Source organism: Caretta caretta, chromosome 7 (assembly GCF_965140235.1).
Source record: "Caretta caretta isolate rCarCar2 chromosome 7, rCarCar1.hap1, whole genome shotgun sequence".
In the NCBI taxonomy this organism is placed as follows: domain Eukaryota; kingdom Metazoa; phylum Chordata; order Testudines; family Cheloniidae; genus Caretta; species Caretta caretta.
In genome coordinates, this window is record NC_134212.1 from 19,326,220 (window position 1) to 19,350,270 (window position 24,051).

Below are 24,051 nucleotides of genomic sequence, written 5' to 3' on the forward strand. Positions count from 1 at the left end.
AGGGGCCTATTCTGCTGTTTGAGAGTAGGGAGGCGGAACCAGGCCCCCATTGTCTACAACTAATGGGGGACACGACAGCCCCAGCGCAGGGGAAGGACAGGATGTGGGGCTGGCCCAAATCCCTTGGATCTGTCATGGTTCTCCTGGAACTGTAAGAAAATATGGACCTTTTCTCTGCCTTGTTCCTGAATGGGGTTTGGCTGGAGTGGCATCAGCTCTGCCTGGTAGCAGCCCCACATGCTCCCGTCAAGAGATCTGATTGGGGGCCGTGGGGTGGGAAATTGGTTGAGGATAAGACTGAATTCCAGAACCTTGGGGGAGGACAGTGAAAATGCCCCACCGAGGTCCCCCCCCAGCATCACGCCTGGGTGAGCTGGTGCAGCTTCCACTCATCCAAACTCGGCCCCTTCCAGCCCTCCCCACCCCTTCCAGGGGCAGCCAGGGGCAAGCAGCAGCAGAGAGCAAGATGGGGGCTAATTAACTGGTGTAGACTTGGGGAGTCATCCTGTTCCTGACCCTCGGTGACTACCACACCAAGTGACAAAGGGGGGTGGGGGGAGGGAAAAGGGATGAGAGGAGGAGAGAAGTGAGGGGAACAAAGGGATGGAGGAGAAGGGAATAGGGACCGAAGGGGGGTGGAATAAAGAGGGAGATAGGGATGGGGAAGGGGGAGAGACTGGAAAGAAAGGAGCATGCTCCCCATTTGGCAGGGAAAAGATGGCCCTTCCTCTCCCCACCCAGCAGCCACCCTTCTCCTATTCCCATCTGGGTGATTCAAAAGCCCCTGCACCAGGTTCTCATACTGGCCCCCTCACTGCAGTGCCCTCGTGGTGGAAAGAGTTGGAGCTTCCTGCCCCCAAGTGACCCGGATGTGTCATTACTTTCCTTCCCCTCCCTACCCCTGTGCCTTTCGGTCAGTTACCACAGCAGCTCTCTGTTCTTAAAGCTCTGGCCAATGCCCAGGGTGCTTGGGCTCAGTTGGTGCCTATTTATGTCCCTTATCTCTGAGGCTCTTGAGCACTGTTCCAGCCAAACGCCAGCCTTATCTTTGGAAACAACCCTCTGCTTAGCCGAGCTGCCTTGGGATCATTCCCTGTCTTTCTGCAAGGCTCTTGGCAGCTCTTAGCAGGGGCGTCAAGGACTGTGTTGATGTTGAGTCCAACCTGTACCATAAGAGTGATTTTACTGAAGGTGTTTTCCCCCTGCAATAACCTCCACACCTCAGCGGGGTCACAGCTTCTGCTGTGTCTCCAAGAGCTAAAGAGTTTGATCCCAAATTTTTCCAGCTGGTATCTCTGCCCTCTCTTACCCAAGTCTTTAGTGGTTATAGAATCATAGAATTGTAGGACTGGCAAGGACCTGGAGAGGTCTTCTGTTCCAGTCCCCTGCACTCAAGGCAGGACTAAATTATTGATTATTACTGATTACCAATTAATTACTAATTGAAGAGCAGGGGATAGTAGGGTTTAGTCCCAGAATCAGGTACAAAAGAATCAAGATTGTCAAGTTCAATCCTGGGTCGGTAACAGATGTGCACAATGAAGACACTCACCCTGAAAGCAAAGCAAACTATGAGCAATGTTATTAGGACAACTAGTCAAGACAGAAATGCTTCAAACCACATAAAAAGATCACAATCATGAAATGCTAGGTAATTGCTTGTACCATTCCTCACATCTACTCACACCCTTTCTTGGGGAGCTGGTGGTAACAGACAGAGGTCCTGTTCTGTCCCTAGCATGCCAACCAAGTCTGAAGAGCCAGATCTCTCTTTACATGGTGGCCTGGCCTATTACAGGGCCAAGGGCTGTCCTGAATATTCCAACAAATGCCCAGCCTGCCTTGTCCAAATCTAACTTCACCCTTGTAATGTTGGGGTGTCCTTATCTTATAGGTTAGTATATTAATAATCTTAGCTTATCATATAAGTCAATTTGTTGCCAAAGCAAGTTTGTGGTTAAGCGTCTGCCAACGTTTCTATCCTAAAATACCCAAGCCAGTCCTGTGGTTACCTGGTACCATTGTGTACAGACTCCCCCGAGATTTCCCCCTAAGTACAGTGTTCCCAGTTCCCCAAAATTCAGGGTTACAGTTAGGCTACTTATATGAGATAAAGTTCACAGGCCTCAAGGCCTTATGCTAGTTGCTTAAGCTGGTGCCTCACAGCATATAGGCCTGTAGGTTTCTTGTCTCACTGCTAAATAAAACGCTAAGCTAGCACCATGGGTTACAGCACCAGTTTCTATGATCTGACTGAGGGAGAGGTACAACTCAGGGGTATGTCCCATCCCTCTCTGAGCACTGGCAGGTCAGTCACCACCAGAGCGCGGCTGGTAGAGACCATAGGTAGAAAAATAGGCACCAGGCTTTTAATACCATTGGGATTCTTGGCCCTGATGAGAGTGTGAGGAAAACAAACATACAAGCAGCTATTTTGGTTAACCTTGTAAAACAAGGGTGGTCTAATGGTAAAGGCAAAAGACTGGGAGTCAGGAGAGTTAGATGTCCTCCCAACTCTCCCAGTGACTTTCTGGGTGACCTTGGATATAGCCCTTCATCTGTGCGTTGCTCAGTTTGTACAGCTGTTAAATCGGATAATACCACCCTATGGGAGGCTAGATTGATTCATGGCTGTAAAGTGCTTTGCAATCCTGATATCAAAGATTCTAGTGAACACGGCGTAGTCCTGTGCCTGGGGTATTGGGTCTGTGTTCTAGTCCCAGCTCTGCCACTGACGTATTGGATAGCCCTGGGCGAGTCACTGCTTCGCTCCGTGCCTCAGTTTCTCCACTTGAAAATGGGGATATTCATACTGACCCGCCTTTGAAAAACACTTTTGAGATTGGTGGGTGAAAAGTCCTACACAAAGTGAAGTTTTGCCATTTAAACCACAGGGGCAGCTCCTCCTAACTGGGGACAAGAGGCATTTGAGCAAGAGAGGGAAAAAAGTAGATGTTAGGGATAGACATTTGTTGTCTGTAGTCTGACCTCCCTGTATTTGGCTGGATCATTTGCTACATTATTCTGTGCAGACCTTTCTCATCTACAAACCAGGATTAAAAATGTGATACTCTACCCTGCCATGTAAGTGATCTGCCCCCCCCCCCCACACACACATGTGGGCCAGCAATGGCTGCATCCTTCACTGAGAGCGCTTGATCCTTGGGTAGGGGGTGCCCCATGCTAAGCAGTTAGATGCTGCCAGCCAATTCAGGAGGAATGTCGATGTCCTTCGAAGGCTAGTCCTTGGCCAGGACTGGCTATGACATATGGGGAAGGAAATGATGGAAGCCCAGCCATGGATGTAATTTAGAGCTCGCCTGGACAAGGCACTAAGCCAACTGCTCATTGTCCTGAGCTTGGATGACCTAATAGGGCTTTATTTTCAGCTCTAATTCCCACCGGTCTCTGATGCAGTGAAAGCAATGGAAAATCTGGGAGACAGTCTATATCCTGGAGGGGAGGTAGGGAGAAATTAGCCCTTGTCCCCCTGCAATGGTTAGTGCGGCTGGCCCAGGGTGACTGCTAGAGCGTGCAGGGGTCTGCCAGGTTTAAGAAGCAGGTGCTTTGAACACCAGGCCTGAAAAACAAGTCCTCAAATTCCGAGTGCAGAGAGCTGATCCTGTGGAGAGGAGGGGAACGCGCGCAGGGTTAACAGGAGCAGCAGAGGATAGACTTTGCTTTGTAGTTGCACAGTGGGAGCCTCTGCCCATGAGTCACTAGAGGGCAGCATAGGCCAGGACTGAGAACAGAAAGGGAAGCGGGTCTCGTACAAACTGGCTGGGGAGGCAGGTTTGTAAAAATTTTGTTGGTGCCCAGAACACCCAGAACCCACCCCCGCAAACTTCCCCAGCACCTGCCTCTGGGAGGGAGTTTGGCTGGAGGAGGGGGTCTGGGTTGCAGGCTCTGGGATGGAGTTTGGGTCGAGGCTCTGGGCGGCGGCAGGGGATTGGGGTGCAGGAGTGGTGTGGGCTCTGAGAGGGAGTTTGGGTGCAGGAGGGGTGAGAGGTCAGGCTCTGGGAGGGAGTTTGGGTGCAGGGGGCATGAGGGGTGCAGGCTCTGGGCTGGGGAAAGGCATTGGGGTGCAGGGGCTGGGACGGGGTGGGCAAACTTTTTGGTCCGAGGGCCACATCGAGGTTACGAAACTGTATGGAGGGCGGGGTAGGGCAGGCTGTGCCTCCCCAAACAGCCTGGCCCCTGCTCCCTGTCCTTCCCCTTCCCGCCCGCTGACTGTCCCCCTCAAAACCACGGACCCATCCAACCCCCCCTGCTCCTTGTACCCTGACTGCCCCCTCCTGGGATCCCCACCCCAACCTCCTGACTGCCCCGACCCCTATCCATACCCATACCCCCTGAATCCCATGCCTATTCAACACCCTCTGTTCCCTGTCCCCTGACCGTCCCCCCCAGAACCTCTGCCCCATCCAACCACCCCCTGCTCCCTGTCCCCTGACTGCCCCTCAGAACTCCCTGTCCCTTATCCAACTCCCGCTCACCCGCTCCCCATGCTGCTCAGAGCAGCGGGAGCTCACAGCCCCGCCGCCCAGCTGAAGCCAGCCACGCTGCTGCGCTTCATGGCAGGAGCTGCGGGCCAGAACCCTGGTGGTGTGGCGAGGTGAGGCTGCAGGGCAGGGGGGACAGCAGGGGAGGGGCCAGGGGCTAGCCTCCCCGGACAGGAGCTGAAGGGCTGGCCAGGATGGTCCTGCGGGCCGTAGTTTGCCCAGCTCTGCTCTGGGAGGTAGTTTGGGTGCTGGCTCTGGGCTGGGGCAGAGGGTGGGAATGGAAGAGGGGGTGAAAGGCGCAAGCTCTGGGAGGGAGTTTGGAGGTGAGAGAGGTTGCAGGGAGTGGAGGTGCAGAAAATTTGGGGGTCGGAGGGTGTGTGAGGGGAGGGGCTGTGGGTGCAAGCTCTGGAAGTGGATGGGGGGTTTGGTGCTTACCTGGAGCACCCCCCTCCGGCAACAGCTCCTAGGCAGGGAAGGCCGGGGGGTGTCTGTGCACTGCTGTCCCCAGGCACCGCCCCTGCAGGGGTGTTCAGGGAGGGGACAGTGTGCAGCAACACAGCCCCCGCCCCCACCTCCTCCGGGCTGCAAGGATGTGCCGGCAACGATGTGGAATGAGCCCGCAGGAAGCTGCCCAGCCCTGCTGCACTGCCAGGTGCTGGCAGGAGCTCCCGGGCTGTTTTAAATCGCCTGGGGGCAGCAGGCGGGGCCAGGGGACGTGCACAGGGTGGGTGGGCAGGTGGGAAACTTTGCTGGAGCCGGACCCCTGGGCCAGGAATATTCCTGGTGCCCTGGCACCATGGGCCCATAGAACTCGCCACCCATGAGAGGTTCAACTTAAATGTATACCCCAAATTAAAAAACATAGCAAGAGAACCAAAAAAGTGCCACCATGGCTAAACAAAGTAGAAGAAGCAGTGAGAGGCAAAAAGGCATCCTTTAAGAAGTGGAAGTTAAATCCTAGTGAGGAAAATAAAAAGGAGCATAAACTCTGGCAAATGAAATGTAAAAATATAATTAGGAAGGCCAAAAAAGAATTTGAAGAACAGCTAGTCAAAGATTCAAAAAGCAATAGCAATGTTTTCACATAGCCTGCTAAACAACCAGTAGGGCCACTGGGCGATCGAGATGCTAAAAGAGCACTCAAGGACAATAAGGCCATTGCAGAGAAACTAAATGAATTCTTTGCATCGGTCTTCACAGCTGAGATGTGAGGGAGATTCCAAAACCTGAACCATTGTTTTAGGTGACAAACTTGAGGAACTGTCCCAGATTGAGGTGTCATTAGAGGAGGTTTTGGAACAAATTGATAAACTAATCAGTAATAAGTCACCAGGACCAGATCGTATTCACCCAAGAGTTCTGAAGAAATTCAAATGTGAAATTGCAGAACTACTAACTGTGGTATGTAACCTATTGTTTAATTCAGCTTTTGTACCAAATGACTGAAGGATCGCTAATGTGATACCAATTTTTAAAAAGGGCTCCAGAGGTGATCTTGGCAATTACAGCCCATAAGCCTGACTTCAGTACCAGGCAAACTGGTTGAAACTATAGCAAAGAACAAAATTGTCAGACATAGTGAACATAATGAACATAATGTGTTGGGGAAGAGTCAACATGGTTTTTGTAAAGGGAAATCGGGCCTCAGCAATCTACTAGAATTCTTTGACAGGGTCAACAAACATGTGGACAAAGGGGATCCAGTAGATACAGTGTACTTAGATTTTCAGAAAGACTTTGACAAGGTCCCTCACCAAAGGCTCTTAAGCAAAGTAAGCTGTCATGGGATAAGAGGGATTGGTAACTTATGGATTGGTAACTTGTAAAAGATAGGAAACAAAGGGCAGGAATAAATGGTCAGTTTTCAGAATGGAGAGGTAAATGGTGTCCCCCAAGAGTCTGTATTGGGCCCAGTCCTATTCAACATATTGATAAATGATCTGGAAAAAGCGGTAAACAGTGAGGTGGCAAAATTTGCAGATGATACAAAATTGCTCAAGATAACTAAGTCCCAGACAGACTGCAAGAGCTACAAAAGGATCTTTCAAAACTGGGTGACTGGGCAACAAAATGGCAGATTAAATTCAGTGTTGAAAAATGCAAAGTAACGCACATTGGAAAACATAATCCCAACTGTACATATAAAATGATGGGGTCTAAATTGGCGGTTACCACTCAAGAAAGATCTTGGAGTCATTGTGGATAGTTCTCTGAAAACATCCACTCAATGTGCAGCAGCAGTCAAAAAAGTGAACAGAATGTTGGGAATCATTAAGAAAGGGATAGATAGTAAGACAGAAGAAATCATATTGCCTCTATATAAATCCATGGTACGCCCACATCTTGAATGCTGTGTGCAGATGTGGCCACCGCATCTCAAAAAATAAATAAATATTGCAATTGGAAAAGGTTCAGAAAAGGGCAACAAAAATGATTAGCGGCATGGAACAGCTGCCAGATGTGGAGAGATTAATAAGACTGGGACTTTTCAGCTTGGAAAAGAGACAATTAAAGGGGGATATGACTGAGATCTATAAAATAATGACTGGTGTGGAGAAAGTAAATAAGGAAGTGTTATTTCTCCTTCTCATAACACAAGAACTATGGGGTCACCAAATGAAATTAATAGGCACCAGGTATAAAACAAACAAAAGGAAGTATTTTTTCACACACTGCACAGTCAACCTGTGTAACTCCTTGCCTGAGGATGTTGTGAAGGTCAAGACTATAACAGGACTTAAAAAAGAACTAGATAAGTTCATGGAGGATAGGTGCATCAATGGCTATTAGCCAGGATGGACAGGGATGGTGTCCCTAGTCTGTTTTCCAGAAGCTTGGAATGGGCAATGGGATGAATCACTTGGTGATTACCTCTTCTGTTTATTTCCTCTTGGGCACCTGGTATTGGCCACTGTCGGAACACAGGATACTGGGCTTGATGGACTTTTGCTCTGACCTAGTATGGCCATTCATATGTTCTTATAGACCATCAGAAAGCATACAGATGGTAATGACTCCTAGTCCCCTAACTAGGCTGGATTTAAAACCATTGACCTGAAGGGCCACCGCCTACACTCTGCGCCATCCTGTCCCTCGCTTGTTTTCTGCTCTGGAGCTAATAGCAATAAGACTACTATGTTCTTAAGTAGCACCTTCCAGAGGAACCCAAAAGTAGTACAGGAATATTGAGCCTCACACCAACCCTGTAATGCATTATGCCCATTTTACAGCTGGCCCAGGGTTCTAGCAGGAGAAGAAAAGGAATGAATATTTAATCTCTTTAACTATACTGAAATTAACACTATGGCCCCATGAAGATGTGTGGGGAGTTAACATCCGGCAAACAGTTGCCTTTGCTTTCTGATCTCTAACTCATTCTGTGCCACTTGTCTGTTTCTCTAAGAATCCCAGAAAACTACCAGTCTCTTCCCCCTATTTAATGTTAGTGCCTCGATTTGCAGACAGTTGCTCTAGTGGATGGCTTTTTTTTTTTTTAAATGGCTCAGTTTGCTGACTGTCACAAAGGGTACGATTCTCCCCTCCAATAATGCCAAACTTAGTGCACATGTCCATTCCCATGTGTACAAGTACCAAGAGAGATTCTGGGCATTGAATTCCAGAGACTCGGAGGAACAGTTGAGTGATCAGAGTGCTAGCTTGGAACTTATGAGACCAGGTTCAATTCCTTGCTCTGCCAGAGTCTGTGACACCTTAGGCAAGTAATTCAGCCTCTCCGGGTACGTGTACACTGCAGCTGGGAGTGAGCTCAGACTAGCACCCTAAAACACTAGTCTGAGCTGCAACACTAGGTTCAGGTGTTTCAGCTCAGACTCTCAAGCCTATGGAGTCAGAGGGGCTTTCGAGCCCAAGCTACATCATTTATATGACTATTTATAGCAAGATCCCCACTAGCGCAAGTCTGTCTATCCAGGCTAGGGGGCTCACTCTGAGCTGCAGTGTGGACATACCCTCTCTTCTTCAGTTCCCCAGCTGTAAAATGGGGATAATAATGGTACTTCCCTACTTCACCACAGTGTTGTGAGGATAAATACACTAAAGATAGTGGGGCATCCTACCACCGTAATGGGGTCCACATAAATACCTTAGATGGCTCGACAGAGGGAAATGGCCAAGACTTCATACACATTGCTTCTTGTTCTTCCTGTGTGACAGTCCAGTATGTCTCTGATTACAGGGTGGTGTCCAGTTAGGGGACTTCTGGAGCACTTGACTTGAATTCTATGTGGTTATGAAATGTCTCAGTGCATTACAATAGGCCCTCTCACCATTTCCCTGTCTTCAGTCACCCAGACTACCTTTGAAAACAACCAAAGCACACACCGTTAATAGCTGAGGTCTTTATTTAAAGTTTTTTATATACAGTAAAAGTGTCACAGATGAATCTGTGACGATCAGACAAGACATATGTAAATCTCTCTCAACAATTAGCAGCTTAAGATCTATAAACTACAGTGTTACGTTCACAAGTGTCATTTCTGTACTTTTCATCCCGTGCAAGTGAGATTCTCTGTTTTTATTTTTTTTACACTTAAACACACTTACAGCTAAGTCAATTGCCTACTACGATACCACCTGGCATACACAACACAGACACACGTAGGGCTTTTAACTCTTTAGCCACATTCAGAATTCACTTAAAACTGGCAAAGCCATCCAATCTCAACACAGATCCCTTCATAGCTTGGCTTCTTCTGTTATAATGCTGCTTTTTGTTTAATATTTTAAAAATGCATATTTTTCAAAGCTGAAAGACAGTCTCTCTCCTGGCCCAGTGCAACAATGTACAGAACTCACCATTTAATCAGATCAGATCTTAAGTATTCACTAGATTGGAATAAACCAATAAAGTAATTGCTGTGAACATGCTCAGCATAATTAAATTAATGAAGCTCAAGGGAAGGAGAATTTTGTAAACCTGTCTAAAAATAGGAACTTTTTTTTAAAAAACAGGAGACAGGAAATGGGGGAGCAGGTGAACTTCATTTGAACCATGGAATATCATTTAACAGTCACTTCTTTTTGAACTAATGCAGTACATTATATTCTTTCCTTCCTTATATGCACCTGTGATGTGTGCTAAACATATCTAAGCAATTCCAGAATTGTTTCAACTCCAAACATGAAATGTTCTGCAACTCAAAGAGATGGTCACACAAGTTTACATACAGAGGAAAGGATAATAAAAAGCTCACAATCACACACACCCATGGCAGATACTGTCTTCTACAAGTCATCCAGGAATGCTTCACCTTAAAGAGAATGAACACAACCCACATACAAGGAAAAGGAGCTTTAAAGCTAGAGTCACATTTCCAACAATATAATAATTGTTAAACTATTAGAAGTCATCACAGAATTTCAGATTGAAGGGGGAGGAAATAAACCAAGTGTTCTGCTAATGAAAGGCAAAAACCCTCACGCTAGTCCTGTTACAATATTAAAAAATAAAAATGGATGCAGCATCATATATGGCATTAACTGCAGACAACTTTTTGGAATGGAAAACTGTTGGAGAGAGAGACACAGACAGACAACATTGTCCAGGACCAAGTAAATGGCCTTCACAAAACAGTTTTGTGGTGAATGTTTCTATTAAGTCCATTACTTCTGGCAAATTGCTTCTTTGCTAAAGAAGATTAAACACATCATCATCGAGAGACTGTAACTGAAGGTAGGGTATCTAGCAGAAAACAGGCAAATACTTCCTTCAGACATTAGCAGGATGTGGGTGTATGAGTGTAAAAATCAGTTGGCTTTTAATTCATTCCCAAGTTTGTTTATGTACTAAACCAACTGTATACTTTTATAGTGTGACCTAAACTATAAAGAGGTGCAAAGACTGGACTTCAGAAATATTGAGGCAACAAAGCTCTCAGATCGTGTGTCAAGAGTTTATTACTCTGATCTCCCTACCTTTGTTTCTGTGGAAACCTAACAGGAACAGAGTATTTTTATATGGGTGGATGAAAATTATAGATCTAATTTAGTCAGACAACGGCATTAAACCCCATCGAGTTTTGCTGTGGCTGGCAACTGTCATCTGTTAAGGGAATTGTTTATACATACATGCTCTCTATCTGCAACTTTTGTGGAAACAGAAATGATTATTTTTGGCTTGAGTCAGTTGCAACTGGCAACTTGTTTTTAACAAGGACAGTAGTGGATTAGTGCACAGTGACAAAGTGAGGTGTGCTGGAATTGTCACAGGGTACCTGAGTTTAAAGACAGAAGTGTGGCTATGAAGGTGACATGCTGAATCTCTGAAGGAGGAACAAGGATGGTTGAGCAGCAGAGAACTTTCTTCTCCTGGCTGGCAGTGATCAGAATATTAAGACCTTCGTCCCAGCAGAGAGGGAGATGCTAACTTAGATCTGGAGAATTTCCTGGGGTTTGGGGTAGGCACAATAGCATGAATTCCTATACTTGCTATTACATATCATTTTAAGTCACTTGGCCATAATTTGGTTCCTACATAGAACTTAGGCCAAGGGAGAAGGAGAACAAAGTCTGATTAAATACTGCAAATCAAGTGAAAGAGAATCCACGAGTCTTATTTGTGCTACAAAGACTTTCACTGGAACTAAAAACTTTACTTTGTTCCAGTGGAAACAGATACTGAGCCAAATTTTTTTTAAAAAAATCCTTCAATATGAAAACTTGCCAGTAACAACAGATCACTGGGAAAAGATGTTGCTGTGACTTGAGTCATATTTGTAACTGACATGTTCTCTAGTGCTTTGACAACGGAACTGTATTAAGTCCTTGCCTTCACGGCTGCAGGAAAGGGGCTCTATGTGGCATGCTACCTGGATACACAGCATACAAACATAAAGACAATGATCTTACCACAGTCTGATGGGATGACAACTTTGGTTTCAGTTATCAGAGGTGCATTTAAAAATAAATTATCAGGGATATTTATGAGGGGATCAGTCGTTTGAATGAACTATCCCTTTAATAGTTTTTCTCTCTTTAAGAATCTGTCTTTCCCCAAAAAGGGATGAGGAGAAATTCCTTGTTCTAAGGAAAACATTCTGAGGCCAGGTGGACAGATTTGGGAATGAGAAATCTAACACCCCATGCCTCCCTCACACCCACAAAAAGGACAGGAAAAAAAATGGCATGACAAAAATGTGTGGAGAAGGAGGAAGTTATTCATGATGCTGCATCTGCAAGCCCAGGAGGATAGTTAAACGGCATGGGAACAGCTATGCCTTCCTCAGACCAGTGTTAATAGAAACTACTTTCCACCCTCCTCAAAACTGTTTCAGGACAAAACTGCTCACACTTAATTATTCACGCAATTCTTCATTTAAAAAACATCACTTCTTTATTAAAGAGGAAAATAATGACCCTCCCAACCCCTTCCAAAAAACCCATAATAATAATAATAATAATAATAATAAAAAATCCTATTATAGAAACAATAAGGAAGCACTGAGAGTTTGAGTATTACACTCTTCAAGTATGCTGTTCGGATTTTTTTAAATCTGTGAATATACATATATAAAAAAACCTTAAAAGTGCGACCAAGGGCTTTTGCTTAAAGATAAATATTTAAAGGGCTACTTCAAAATACTGTAGTACGACTGTGCAGTTACTGTGTACAGCATGACGCTTCCACTTGGTATGCTTAGCAAGACTTAACAGGCCTTCTAGAAAATTATTGTATGTCAGGTCAGCACAAATGGCTGACACAGAAGCTGAGTTGGGGGGAGATCCATGCGTTGTTTTTTCTCTCATTAAGGAAAAAAACAAGCCACCCTGAATCCATACATTCGGACATGGAATGTGAGCAGGCTTCACAGTAAACATTAGCGTTACAGATTCGCTGTGGTACCATTGTACAAGGCTGTGCACACTAGCTTAATCTTTGCTATTTTTAAGCTAACCACGTTCTCCTCTTCCTAACAGGTTTAGTACTGTAGTTCAAGCCATAATTTAAATTGCCCATTGGTATGCTCCAAATTTTTATTTTATTCTTTTGTATACTTAAAGAATCTTAAGATTTGCATCCAAAGAGAACCATGCTACATAAAAATTATTCAGGATTCTTGCCAAAAAGAGTTCTTGAATAAAATCTAAAAAATACTATTGCAATGCATCTCGCAGAGAAAAATGTTATTCTAAATGTAAACAAATTCACTCGGACACTTTAAAATTTCAGCGGAAGAGTTGCTGACTAATCTTTGCTGCGCTCACTTGCCCGTGAGCGCCAGGGTGGGTGGGTCAGTGGGGTGAAGCAGCTGATTCCTTGTGCCATCATCTGGGGGGCGACAAGAATCGTTCCAAGTAGCCAGCGATGGCGTCCCAGTGCTTCCACATAAAGGCGATGAAAACCACCACAAATAAAGTGCTGAACGTCCTGTTGCGAGTTTTCATGAGGGGGACAACGCAGTTGGCCACGGTAGAGACAAAGACTAGGAGAACAGCCATGACGGCCAGAAGGATGTTGATGAATTTACCCAGTAGGTTTCTGGCAGTGGCATTTTCCAGCCCCTCCAGCTGCACCACTTGCTGCTGCTGCTGCTGAAGTTCCATCTTGGAGATCCTGGTCTGACAGGCTTCTAGCGCCTCCTGTTGGGAAGAATGGGACGGTTATGTTTTCAGTGTTTGCATGGTGAATCACAGGGGTACTTAAAGACTTTAATTGGTGCCTACTGGAATGTAGTTACATTCTTTGGGTCCTGCTTACCCGCTGCAGGATATGAGTCACTCAAACTGATTTCATATCCTGCAGCAGGAGAAGAGGAACCTCATGCCATTTCTCATGATTTATATGACTCCCTCATTAAGTAGGAACTGGAGGTTGCAGCAAAATACCTGAGTCTGATCTCATTTACAAGTGTTCCTCCATTGACTGCAGTGGAGTTAATGCTTGATTTACTGTGGTTTTCATGTGTGTGACAGGTTGGGGGTCACATCTGTTTCCCCAAATTGATTTTGTGGAAAAAACCCACCATGTTTTATTTCAGCCTCCCTTTTGAGTGTTAACTTGTGTTTCACTGTATATTGTACCAGTTTTGTTAGACTGCATCATCCCTCTTGTGTCGGAGGAGCCTGGCATGTAGCTGTCTAACCCTGAATGAGAGGACCGTCAACAATTGAATAATCTTCCCATATTACGATGATGGAGGTTCTCCTCTGTTGACCATTAATGAACCTGTGTAAGCAATCCCACAGAGGGTGGGAGAATGGAAAAAACTCACCAGAAGGACCACGAGGTGTTAGAAACTGGTTTTAAAAAGAGACCCACTCTGCCAGAACAAGTAAGGTTGGCCAGGAGGGATCTCGACCCCTGCAGGACACTGACCAAAATCGAAATGATATTCAGGAATGGCAAGGACACTGGATGGAGGGTCTTGGGTTCAGGTGTTTGATACTCTTCCACAGATCTGTAAATCGCGTGTACCTCCTAATAGTTTAGCGTGTGGGTGTTTAAGAAGCTACTTTGCAAAGCCCGTCTGGTTTTTCCTGTAACCGTCACCTAGTTCCCAGAGTGCCTGTGTGGGCTGAGTCTAATACCCCAGCCTGGTGACTGCTCACCAGGGAAAATTCAGCCAGGGCTGTAACAGAGGCAAAAGTATTTTCCACCTCTTCAGTGCTATCAGACATTTTAGAGTCAAAACCAGATTCTGCTTAGAGGGATGAGAGATGGGAGCTTTTCAACCTTTTATTCCTCTGTTCTAATGCCGTTTGGGTGAGTAGTTACTATCTGACAGCATCCTATGTAAAATGAGCTTGTGGCACTCGTGTTATCTTTGTTGGCAACCTCAGAGACATGTAGGACTGAATGGGCTATGGAAACTGAATTATCCTGTTTTGTTCCTAGAGGTAATCCCTTCACGTAAGGGACTCTTGCATTACGTCTGCCTTTACTGTGCTGGTTTTGGAGTGAGAGGACTTCAACGTCCAGGGCTGTTAATCTAGCTCTGTAGCGGGGTGGTCACCCGCTCCTTCTCTGAAGGGCCTGAAATCAGCCCTAGGAGACGGCTGCTGCTAGGGAAAGCAGCAAGCCTCAGCTGATTGGGGAAACAGCCACCACTGCGGCCAAGCCCAATGCCCTTTATAAGAGGGCAGTGGGCCAGGAGGACACAGTCTTTCTTTCTAGATATTGAGAGGGAGGGGCCTGACTGCTGGGAGCTGAGCAGGGTACCTGAAGTAGAGGAGGGCTGGGGAAAGGCCAGAGGAGCTGGGGAGCTCTGGTCTGAGAAACCCCCAAGCTGCAGGCCTTGATGAAGGCCTAGGAAAAGGGTACTGGGGTTGCAGAGGGCAGCCCAAGGGTAGGCAGGAGCAGCAGGTCCAGACCCTCCTTGCCGATGATGAGTGGCAATTATACTGCAGTCCGCCCCAGGGATGGTGACTGGCAGTAGCCAAAGACTGAGGCGAGGTGGAGATAGAGGGTGGGGGTTTCACGGGGGTGGGAGGGAGGGAGGGAAAGAGACCCAGATCTGTGGGGGTACTGCTAGGGGGCAGCACCCTGACATGAAAGGGGCACCGGGGTCCAGGAGGGACTCAGGGCCCAGCGGCAAGTGGGACACCGGCCTGCAGAGGGTGCTCCGGAGGCTGGAAATGCTAATTCCCTGGACAACTAGCTGGTGGTGCTGCAGGGGTGAGTCTCGCCCCGCTACAAGCTCCTTTTACAAACACTTTCTAAAATACCTTCTTGGATTCTTCCTCCTTTTCCCCAGTTGGCCATCATTCTCACAATCCTGAGGAACCCCTCATTTGAGCTGAGCAGCACTCAGAGATGATCCTTAATTGGCTTGGGGCTCACTTTTGAGCAATCTTATTTTCACTACGATAAATCTGAACTCAGGTATCCTACATTGTGCTGCAGACTACAGAGCAACCATTAGGCCAGAGTCCAGGGAGAAACAAATTCTACCTACCACTTTATTATTTTTAAAATGAGGTTTCAATACCCTATTACAAGAAGTTGTACATTTATTTCCCATTTAGCCAAATGAACCATCTCTCCCAACTGTGTCATGTCACCATCCTACCTAAGTCTTGTGTGCTGAAGAATGCAGCACTGTCTAGTGGACTGAGCGCCAGGATTTCCTGAATTATAGTTTCTGTTCTGTCATTTCAGACAAGTTACTTAACACAGTTTCCTCATCTGAAAAATAGGACTAATATTCACCCCACTCACAGCAGCGTTGAGGATTAAGTCATGTTTGCAAAGTGCCTTATCAACATGGAAAATTTACATCAGAAATGATGAATCATGAAACGGAGGTTAAGAAAAAGGCTACTAATGAATCCCACCTCATTTTATGCTTCCTGTCCTACTTTTTTCTCCTGCCTGGGTAAATCTGAGAGAGGTGTACAGCCGGATCTGTCTAGCACATCTAAAAGTGAAATCCTGATATTTGATAGGGTAAAGGCCATGGTACCACTGTCCCCAGACGTTTATTTATTTTAGCTTTATTCTAGAAAGGTCATTGTTACTTGTTACATTTCTCTGCTATTGCGTAAAACTCTGATATTGCTGTGGAGGTCAAACTTATCGAGGGCTTCCCAGAGGTTACATAATTTGAAAGCAATAGGCAAAACTGATTCAACCAATCCTGCAGTTGGGTCAACAAATGTAGCCCAAAGAAAATTACTGTGGCAGGTTCCTCTGAACATGGATACACGAACAGTCATGCATATATAGTTGGCAAATACACAATGGCTTCCCCTGCATCAGGGCTGTTAGAGAGAGAATTGTGAGAGCTAAAGGTAGATTAAGGTGCTCTTGAAAGCTCAAGGTACACAACTCTCCCATTCGCCTTTGTTATACTGCTATTAAAACACACACATAAGGAACCAAGAACATTTTGCAAAACTAGGGAAATAGCCATTGCTACTGTGTGCTTGAGTATTCTGAAGTGAAAGCAGGAACTTGCTAAGCCCAGCCTCTCACCAACCTGGATGTCTCGAGCTCGCTCATAGGACTGATAAGCTATTTTCTCTTCCATGCTGGCCAACTCCTGCTTTAGATTAAGGATCTCATTCTGGTGGAGCTCTGTCAGGTCATTTAGCTGCTCTTCTAGTCGTTCACATCTAGAAGTGAGAAACATAGGGGAGTTATTTTAGTGAGAACACAAAGGTAAAATTACACCAACAAGAATCAAGAGATGAGTAGTGGAGATTTTCCTTGAAAACCGGCATGGCTGATATTAAATTATTTATGTTTTCCTTGCCTCTTCACTCTGTGGATCTCAGAGTGATTTCGGACAACAAACTATGCCTCCTCACTGTGAGATAGGTAGATCTTGCCCATGAAGTAGGCATACAGCCCCATTTTAAAGAGAAAGAAACAGGCACAGAGATTAAATGACTTTCCCAAGGTTACAAAGGAAGTTAAGAACAGATGTGGAAACAGAATTCAGAATTCCTTATTCTCAGTCTTGTGTTTTAATCACCAATCATCCTCCATACAACATTAACACATAGTTTCTCCCCCCCCCCCCAATACTCAGTGAAGCAATGTGGAGGGTAACAACTCAGTAATTAATAAGACTGAGTAATAATGTCGAAGTCAGAGAATGTGATGGGCTTGTTTGGCATTACATCACTACATGTAAGGTCACATGGATGGATTTTTTTTCCCCATTAGCTTCTGAGAGTGATTCCTTCTGACTGGCAAAATTACCATGTTCTATTATTTATGAGAAGAGCATGTAAATCACTAGCCTGTAGGCTCATTCTTTAGATTTCCAGTGGCAAGTGGACTGCAAGTGATTCCCATTTGGGGGACAAAGGTTTGAAATGTGAGTTATTCCAAAGGTGAAAAAAGTCTCTCCTGTTAGCAAAACATGCAGTAATTGTTCAGCACTAACCCCACAAAGCAATTGTAACCTTTCAAATGTGAAGTATTTTGCATTTATATATAGCCCTTTCACTTGAAGATTTCAAAGTGCTTTACAAGCAATTAGGTTTCAATACCCCTGTGAATTGGGTTACAATATTCACATACTTTCTGAACAGTAAACTGAAAAACAGAGAACAAGGACGCAAAAATCCTAAGTTATAGGCACTGTCCAGGCTGGCCTTTTTCCCCCTCTAAAGTTTCCCGCCATTACTGCCACTGGTTCAACTGCTTGAGTGGTAGCTATTGTGGGAACACTCACAATGCAACATAAATCTTCTACTCTCCTTTTAAAGTTAATATTTGATGGTTCACTAACAAATAGTGGCTGACTGACTAACAGGCTTCTGACTCCATGGACCTGAGCTACCTTTAGCATTACATTGTTGCAATGAAAAGAACAAAACTCTGAAGATGTTTGATGCTTGTTATCTCAAATAGTGGGGCTTTACTTAAAGACCTGACTTTTAAAAATAGTTTGTAGTTGAAACACAGACAGCTTCGGCACGTGAGAGTCTCAAACAATGACAATCATACATGGTCAACCAGTTGGGATGCAAGAGCACATCACTGACTGATGCTGCTCATTCTGAAAAAAGTTCCCAGGGCATCTTCATTGTCAAGATACACCATTGGGAAAAACAACAAGAGCACCTTGTCAGGACTGGGGAATCAAAGAACATGAGAAGCAATGTAGAGATGGACTGGTGAAAAGTTTGGCCAGTTATTTATAATATAGCTGCTTGCTCCCACCCCACTTCCCTTTCCCAAAAATACTTAATTAAAAAATAGTCTGCCACCAGCCAAGCACTCAGGATCAAAATTAACACCCTCCCCCCGACTAACACAAATCAACACAAACCCCTAAGTGCAGCATAAATTAGGAGGAAAAGTATTCTGCATGTTGATACTTTAAATTTCAAGCTTTTCCAAAAGGTTTGTTAAACAAAAAGGGATTTGAACTTTTACGAAAAATACAGTGATTATGTCTTTATAAGAGACAGACACACCATACAACAGTTGTTGCCAAGAATCTTAAATCCTGTTTTATTACAAACAACTGGATTTGGATAACTTCAGAATATATATCAATCTAAAGGAAACATAAGGAAACCCTGCAAATCTGTAAACCTCAGGATTTGGGCTAACACAATTAGCAAAGAAGCTGGCATTGTGCTTCCTGGACCCTGAAATGAAGAGCTACTGGTTTATTCCGAAACAAAACGAACTTCATGTGACTCCTGCTTGCTAACTTAACAATGCTTTCCCCACTTACAGCAAGGAGCCATCCACAGCTTTTGCAGATTGATTTGTTCCCATACTCCAACTCAACAATTGTCCAATACACAGATTTTAGATATACTTATTGGGACTAACCTTACTCTGTTTATTTGATTTTCATTTCTTATTTTGTTTGTAACAGCTATGAGTTTAAGAGTTGGGGGGTTTTAGTCTATCACATTGGAAAAGATGAAGAGTTGGTCTTATGACAAAAATGCAGGACTGGGAGCCAAAATTTATTTGAGAAAAGATAAAGAAGTTTAGATTTGGTGGTATTACAAAGTAAATGTCTTATTTTGTCCCTTGTAAAGAGGGGCTAATATATATATATATATATATATACACACACACACACACATACACACACACACACATATACACCCACCCACACCATGTATGTGAGGGTGGTAACATCCATGTGATAATTTTCATTTATCAGACATCTGGCTGCCTCTTCTGTACTAATCCTCAATGGGCTATTTAACATTCCTAGCCCCTGAGCAGATTCTAAGAGCTGCCATTTCTTTTTACTCGCCAACCATAAAACTGAAAATCTGGCCCAGTAGTTCTAGAAGTCAAAGGTTATCCCAGCAAGTAGTCTTTTAAACAAACAAATGTAATTAGTATGAGGTCCAACCAGTTCTAACTATAAAAGAATCAATTAAAGCATTATATTGTAGCATTTTGGCTGATGGGTTTCTCATAGCAGGATCCTGCGAGAGCTAACTGTACTTTCCAGTGATGCTGGCTTAAACACTCACTGGTGTGAGGGAGCTGGACACATCCCAACTATATGAGCTCATGATTTTGCTGTTTGCAAACAGGTTCCCCTAATGGGACAGGAACCATGAAAAAAACCTCAGCAGGCACTTTATTTTGGGTTCTCTACAGAACGGAAAGTCCCTGCTTCTCTCAGTAAACAACTGCCACCTTTCAAAGGATTCAGAGGAACAGCCGTGTTAGTCTGTATTCGCAAAAAGAAAAGGAGTACTTGTGGCACCTTAGAGACTAACCAATTTATTTGAGCATGAGCTTTCGTGAGCTACAGCTCACTTCATCAGATGCATACCGTGGAAACTGCAGCAGACTTTATATACACACAGAGAATATGAAACAATACCTCCTCCCACCCCACTGTCCTGCTGGTAATAGCTTATCTAAAGTGATCAACAGGTGGGCCATTTCCAGCACAAATCCAGGTTTTCTCACCCTCCACCCCCCCACACAAATTCACTCTCCTGCTGGTGCTAGTTGTCACTTTGGATGGGCTAGCACCAGCAGGAGAGTGAATTTGTGTGGGGGGGTGGAGGGTGAGAAAACCTGGATTTGTGCTGGAAATGGCCCACCTGTTGATCACTTTAGATAAGCTATTACCAGCAGGACAGTGGGGTGGGAGGAGGTATTGTTTCATATTCTCTGTGTGTATATAAAGTCTGCTGCAGTTTCCACGGTATGCATCTGATGAAGTGAGCTGTAGCTCACGAAAGCTCATGCTCAAATAAATTGGTTAGTCTCTAAGGTGCCACAAGTACTCCTTTTCTTTCAAAGGATGAGATAAGCAACAGGCTATTTTGGAGTTTGTTCCAGCTGAAAAAGACTGCAGAGGACAAGACCAGGATCTTCCTTGTTCGATGACTCAGTTCTAAGAGTGGGTGGTTAAACTGTCTGGGGCCATATCAGCTGGCCAATGGGCAGGTAGCACAGCCGTTCACATAGCCTTGGCAATACGTACACTGGGACAGCTGGAGCAACCTGCAGTGCAGGGGAAATAAAAAGACAGACACAGGAAGAACTGGAGAGACTGCACTAATACCACCCCACCCCAGGGCTAGTTAGCATAAGAGCTATACTGATAGTCAAGAGCTGAAAAGGGCAGGGAATCAGGCAGGTCACAGAAAACCTGTAGGGTAAGTACTGGCTGGTAAATAGAAACTAAGGCAACACAAAACAAAGGCCATCCACCTGCAAAAAAGGGTGGGGGTAAGGAGGACATTTAAGAAGACTGAGCTGGACACAGAAGTTTGATGGAAAAAGATTATGGCGCTTGTATCTTCCAATTGCCAGGACAGATGAAAACACTCAGCAAGTGGTTCTCCTAAAAAACAGTATGTTAGAAAATCTGCACTTTGTGCTAGTTTCTGAAAGGTTCCCCAGAAATAGCACACACCTGTTAGCTATTCATAGCTTTTAAGGCCAGGTATGATCAATACAAATCCCCAGCCTGACAAATTAAACCACAATCTGTGTCTCCATCTTCCCTGGAGGATTTCTCTTGAGGAAAAAGAGTGGACTACAGTCCAAACAGGACTAGAGTCAGGCATTCCAGAGTTCTAATCTGAGCTAGGACAGTGGCTTCCTCTATGGCCTTGGGAAAAGCATTTAGTTCCCTCTTCAGTTTTCTCCTCTCACAGAAGTGTTAGCTTCTGTCTTCCGGATGCTTTAAAAGATCTATTAAGTGGTAGGTTTTAATAATAAATTCAGTAGTCACAGTTACTACAATGAACTAATTTAATTTGCTGTGATTTAGTCTTTCAGATCTTTCCAGATCAGACACTTCCCTGTGCAATTAACAACTTTTCATCTCTAAGTCTCCCCACTACCCTATTGTCCCCTGCATTCAGCTGAATGAGTATTTAGCTGGTTTCCTAAGATGTATGAGGCTTTGTATGATATCTTGTTCTTACCGAACATTAGTGGGCAAGAGTTCCCCCTACCCCAAATTACAAGTAAACTTTGCTAAATGCCTCCAGGGCAGGACTAACTAGCTCAGCTGACAATATATTAAAGCTTGACCGCCTCCTATTGTATTAGTTCAGGCTGCCATTTTGCTTGTGCTGTAGTTCGTATGCAGCATTGTTACCTACTAAATATGGATGGCTAGTGCTACATGTTGTCCAACAAAATATTAAATTGAAACAAACAAGCAGAACCTCTCTTTATTATGGATTGGCAGATCAGATTCCACATCACTTTGCTAAGGGACTGTAGGATAATAAATAGGGCCCTACCAAATTCGTAGACATGAAAAATGCACCACAGACCATGAAATCTTGTCTGGTGTGTGCTTTTACCCTATACTATACAGATTTCACAGGGGAGACCAGTGTTTCTCAAATTGAGGGTCCTGACCTAAAAGTTATTTTAGGAGGGGTCACAGTATTACCATCCACATTTCTGCACTGTCTTCAGAGCTGGGCAGCTGGAGAGCAGCGGCTATTGGCTGGGCGCTCAGCTCTGAAGGCAGTGCCTTGCCAGCAGGAGCGCAGACGTAAGGGTGGCAATACCATACCATGCCACGCCACCCTGACTTCTGCGCTGCTACCTTCAGAGCTAGGCGGTTGGAGAGTGGCAGCTGCTGACTGAGGGCCAAGCTCTCCCGGTACAGCGCAAAAATAAGGGTAGCAATACCATACCATGCCAGTCTTACTTCTGTGCAGCTGTTAGCGGTGGCGCTGACTTCAGAGCTGGGCTCCCTGCCGGCAGCTGCCACTCTCCAGCTGCCCAGGTGTGAAGTCAGTGCTGCCATCAGCAGCCACACAGAAGTAAAGGAAGCAGTTTCGCAAAAAACGCCCCCTCCCCCATCTCCTTTATGGGTCAAGACCCCTAAAGTTACAACACCATGAAATTTCTGATTTCAATAGCTGAAATCATGACATGAAATCATGAAATCTGGGCTGTGGAGCCTGGAGAGGCTGGCAGAGGACCTGCCTACAAAGCCATAGCAAGATGCTGCTGGGGGGGAGTCCTAGAACCTGAGGGGTAAGATCCAAAGTGTTCTGATGGGGAGACTGCTTGGCTTTGGTAGGTGGAGCCTGTAACTGATGGAGAGGAGTGGGCTCCTTTCGGCACCCTCTTCTTTGTATCCGTGGCACTGGCTGAGGGAGGTGCTGCTGCAATAGCTGCCACTCCTCCGGGTTGCTCCACTGAGGCCTTTGGAGTGCAGCCATGGTACCCACTACTTCCCCTCTGTGGCTTTCTCCACCTTTTCCTTCTAGGCTGATACTCTGTAGAGCAGGCGTCCCCAACGCGGTGCCCATGGGCGCAATGGCGCCTGCTGGGGCAGTTGTGTGCGCCTGCCGGACACTGCGCCGCCAAACTGCTGGAGAACTGCCCACTGAAATGCCGCCAAGAAGCACTGCCATTTCTTGGTGGCATTTCGGCGGCGACGCTTCTTTCCGCTGCCACTTCTCGGCGGCATTTCGGCGGCGGGGTGTCCGGTGCCCGCCACAGTCTTCTGGGAATAGGAATGTGCTGTTTCCACAGAAAGATTGCAGACCACTGCTGTAGAGCTTAAAAAAAACGAGAAGTACTTGTGGCACCTTAGAGGCTTACAAATTTATTTGGGCATAACCTTTTGTGGGCTAAAACCCACTTCATCGGATGCATGCAGTTTTTCTTCTCCTGCTGATAATAGCCCACCTTAATTGATTAGTCTCATTACAGTTGGTGTGGCAACACCCATTTTTCCATGTTCTTTGTGTATATATATCTTCCTACTGTATTTTCCACTGCATGCATCCGATGAAGTGGGTTTTAGCCCACAAAAGCTTATGCCCAAATAAATGTTAGTCTCTAAGGTGCCACAAGTGCGCCTTGGTTTTTTTGCTGATACAGACTAACATGGCTACCACTCTGAAACCTGTAGAGCTTAAGGCACTGGAGGGTAGGAGACACTGCTGTTGGAATGGCTCCACCACCCTTCTGCCCCCTGCAAAGTGGGGGACACAGAATATGTAAACTACAGGGATACCCGCTGCTTCCATACTCACACTGTCTCTGCAGTGGGAATGCAACTGTTGTGTGGAATGGTTGACAATACATTCTATTTAACCTTCCTTTGCCACTGTGGAGCAGGGGAGCACAGAACGCTGGTCTTTGGATACATTGACAATAAGCATGCCTTCTGAGACAGCTGCTGGACATATGGGAGGAAGGGCTGGGGTTAGGCTTCAACGCTCCCATTTTCCTAGTCAGATGCAGGTTCTTGTCTCAATGGTTGGAGGAGGCAGGGTTTCTTCTACCTTACCTGGGAGCAGGCACAGTTTTTTCAGGGGAGAGCAGGGGTTCAATAACTACAACTGAGGTAGGAAGCGCTAGTCCTGAAGTACATTTGCCCCCAAACCCTCTTTAGTTAACTACTTACCTTGGAGAGGCTCTGTAAGGGGAGACTCTTCCCTGCTATTCACTTCTTGATCAGGAAAGAGGAGCAGAGCAGTGAGATGGCAGAATTTATAGGAGTTATTTATGACAGTCAAGTCCGAGAAGACCATGAGGAACTTCAGAGGTGAATGGGCAACATGATGGCAGATGAAGTTCAATGTTGATAAATGGCAAAGTAAGGTACACTAGAAGGAAAATTCTGAACTACTCATACTACTACTAAACTAA

At 45.4% G+C, this 24,051-nt stretch overlaps 1 protein-coding gene across 9 annotated transcripts in view; it reads right to left on the bottom strand.

The window, feature by feature from the left end:
* Positions 1-8,845: 8,845 nt before the first annotated feature.
* TMCC1 (transmembrane and coiled-coil domain family 1) overlaps positions 8,846-24,051 on the bottom strand; it is a 207,871-nt gene continuing 192,665 nt past the window's right edge. For all 9 annotated transcript variants that reach the window (XM_048857207.2, XM_075130289.1, XM_048857205.2 and 6 more), the window contains 2 exons: positions 16,439-16,574; positions 8,846-13,100 (listed from right to left, as the gene is read on the bottom strand). In XM_048857207.2, the coding sequence (XP_048713164.2) occupies positions 12,786-13,100; positions 16,439-16,574 (451 nt within the window). In that variant the 3' untranslated portion in view covers positions 8,846-12,785. The remainder of the gene's footprint in view (positions 13,101-16,438; positions 16,575-24,051) is intronic.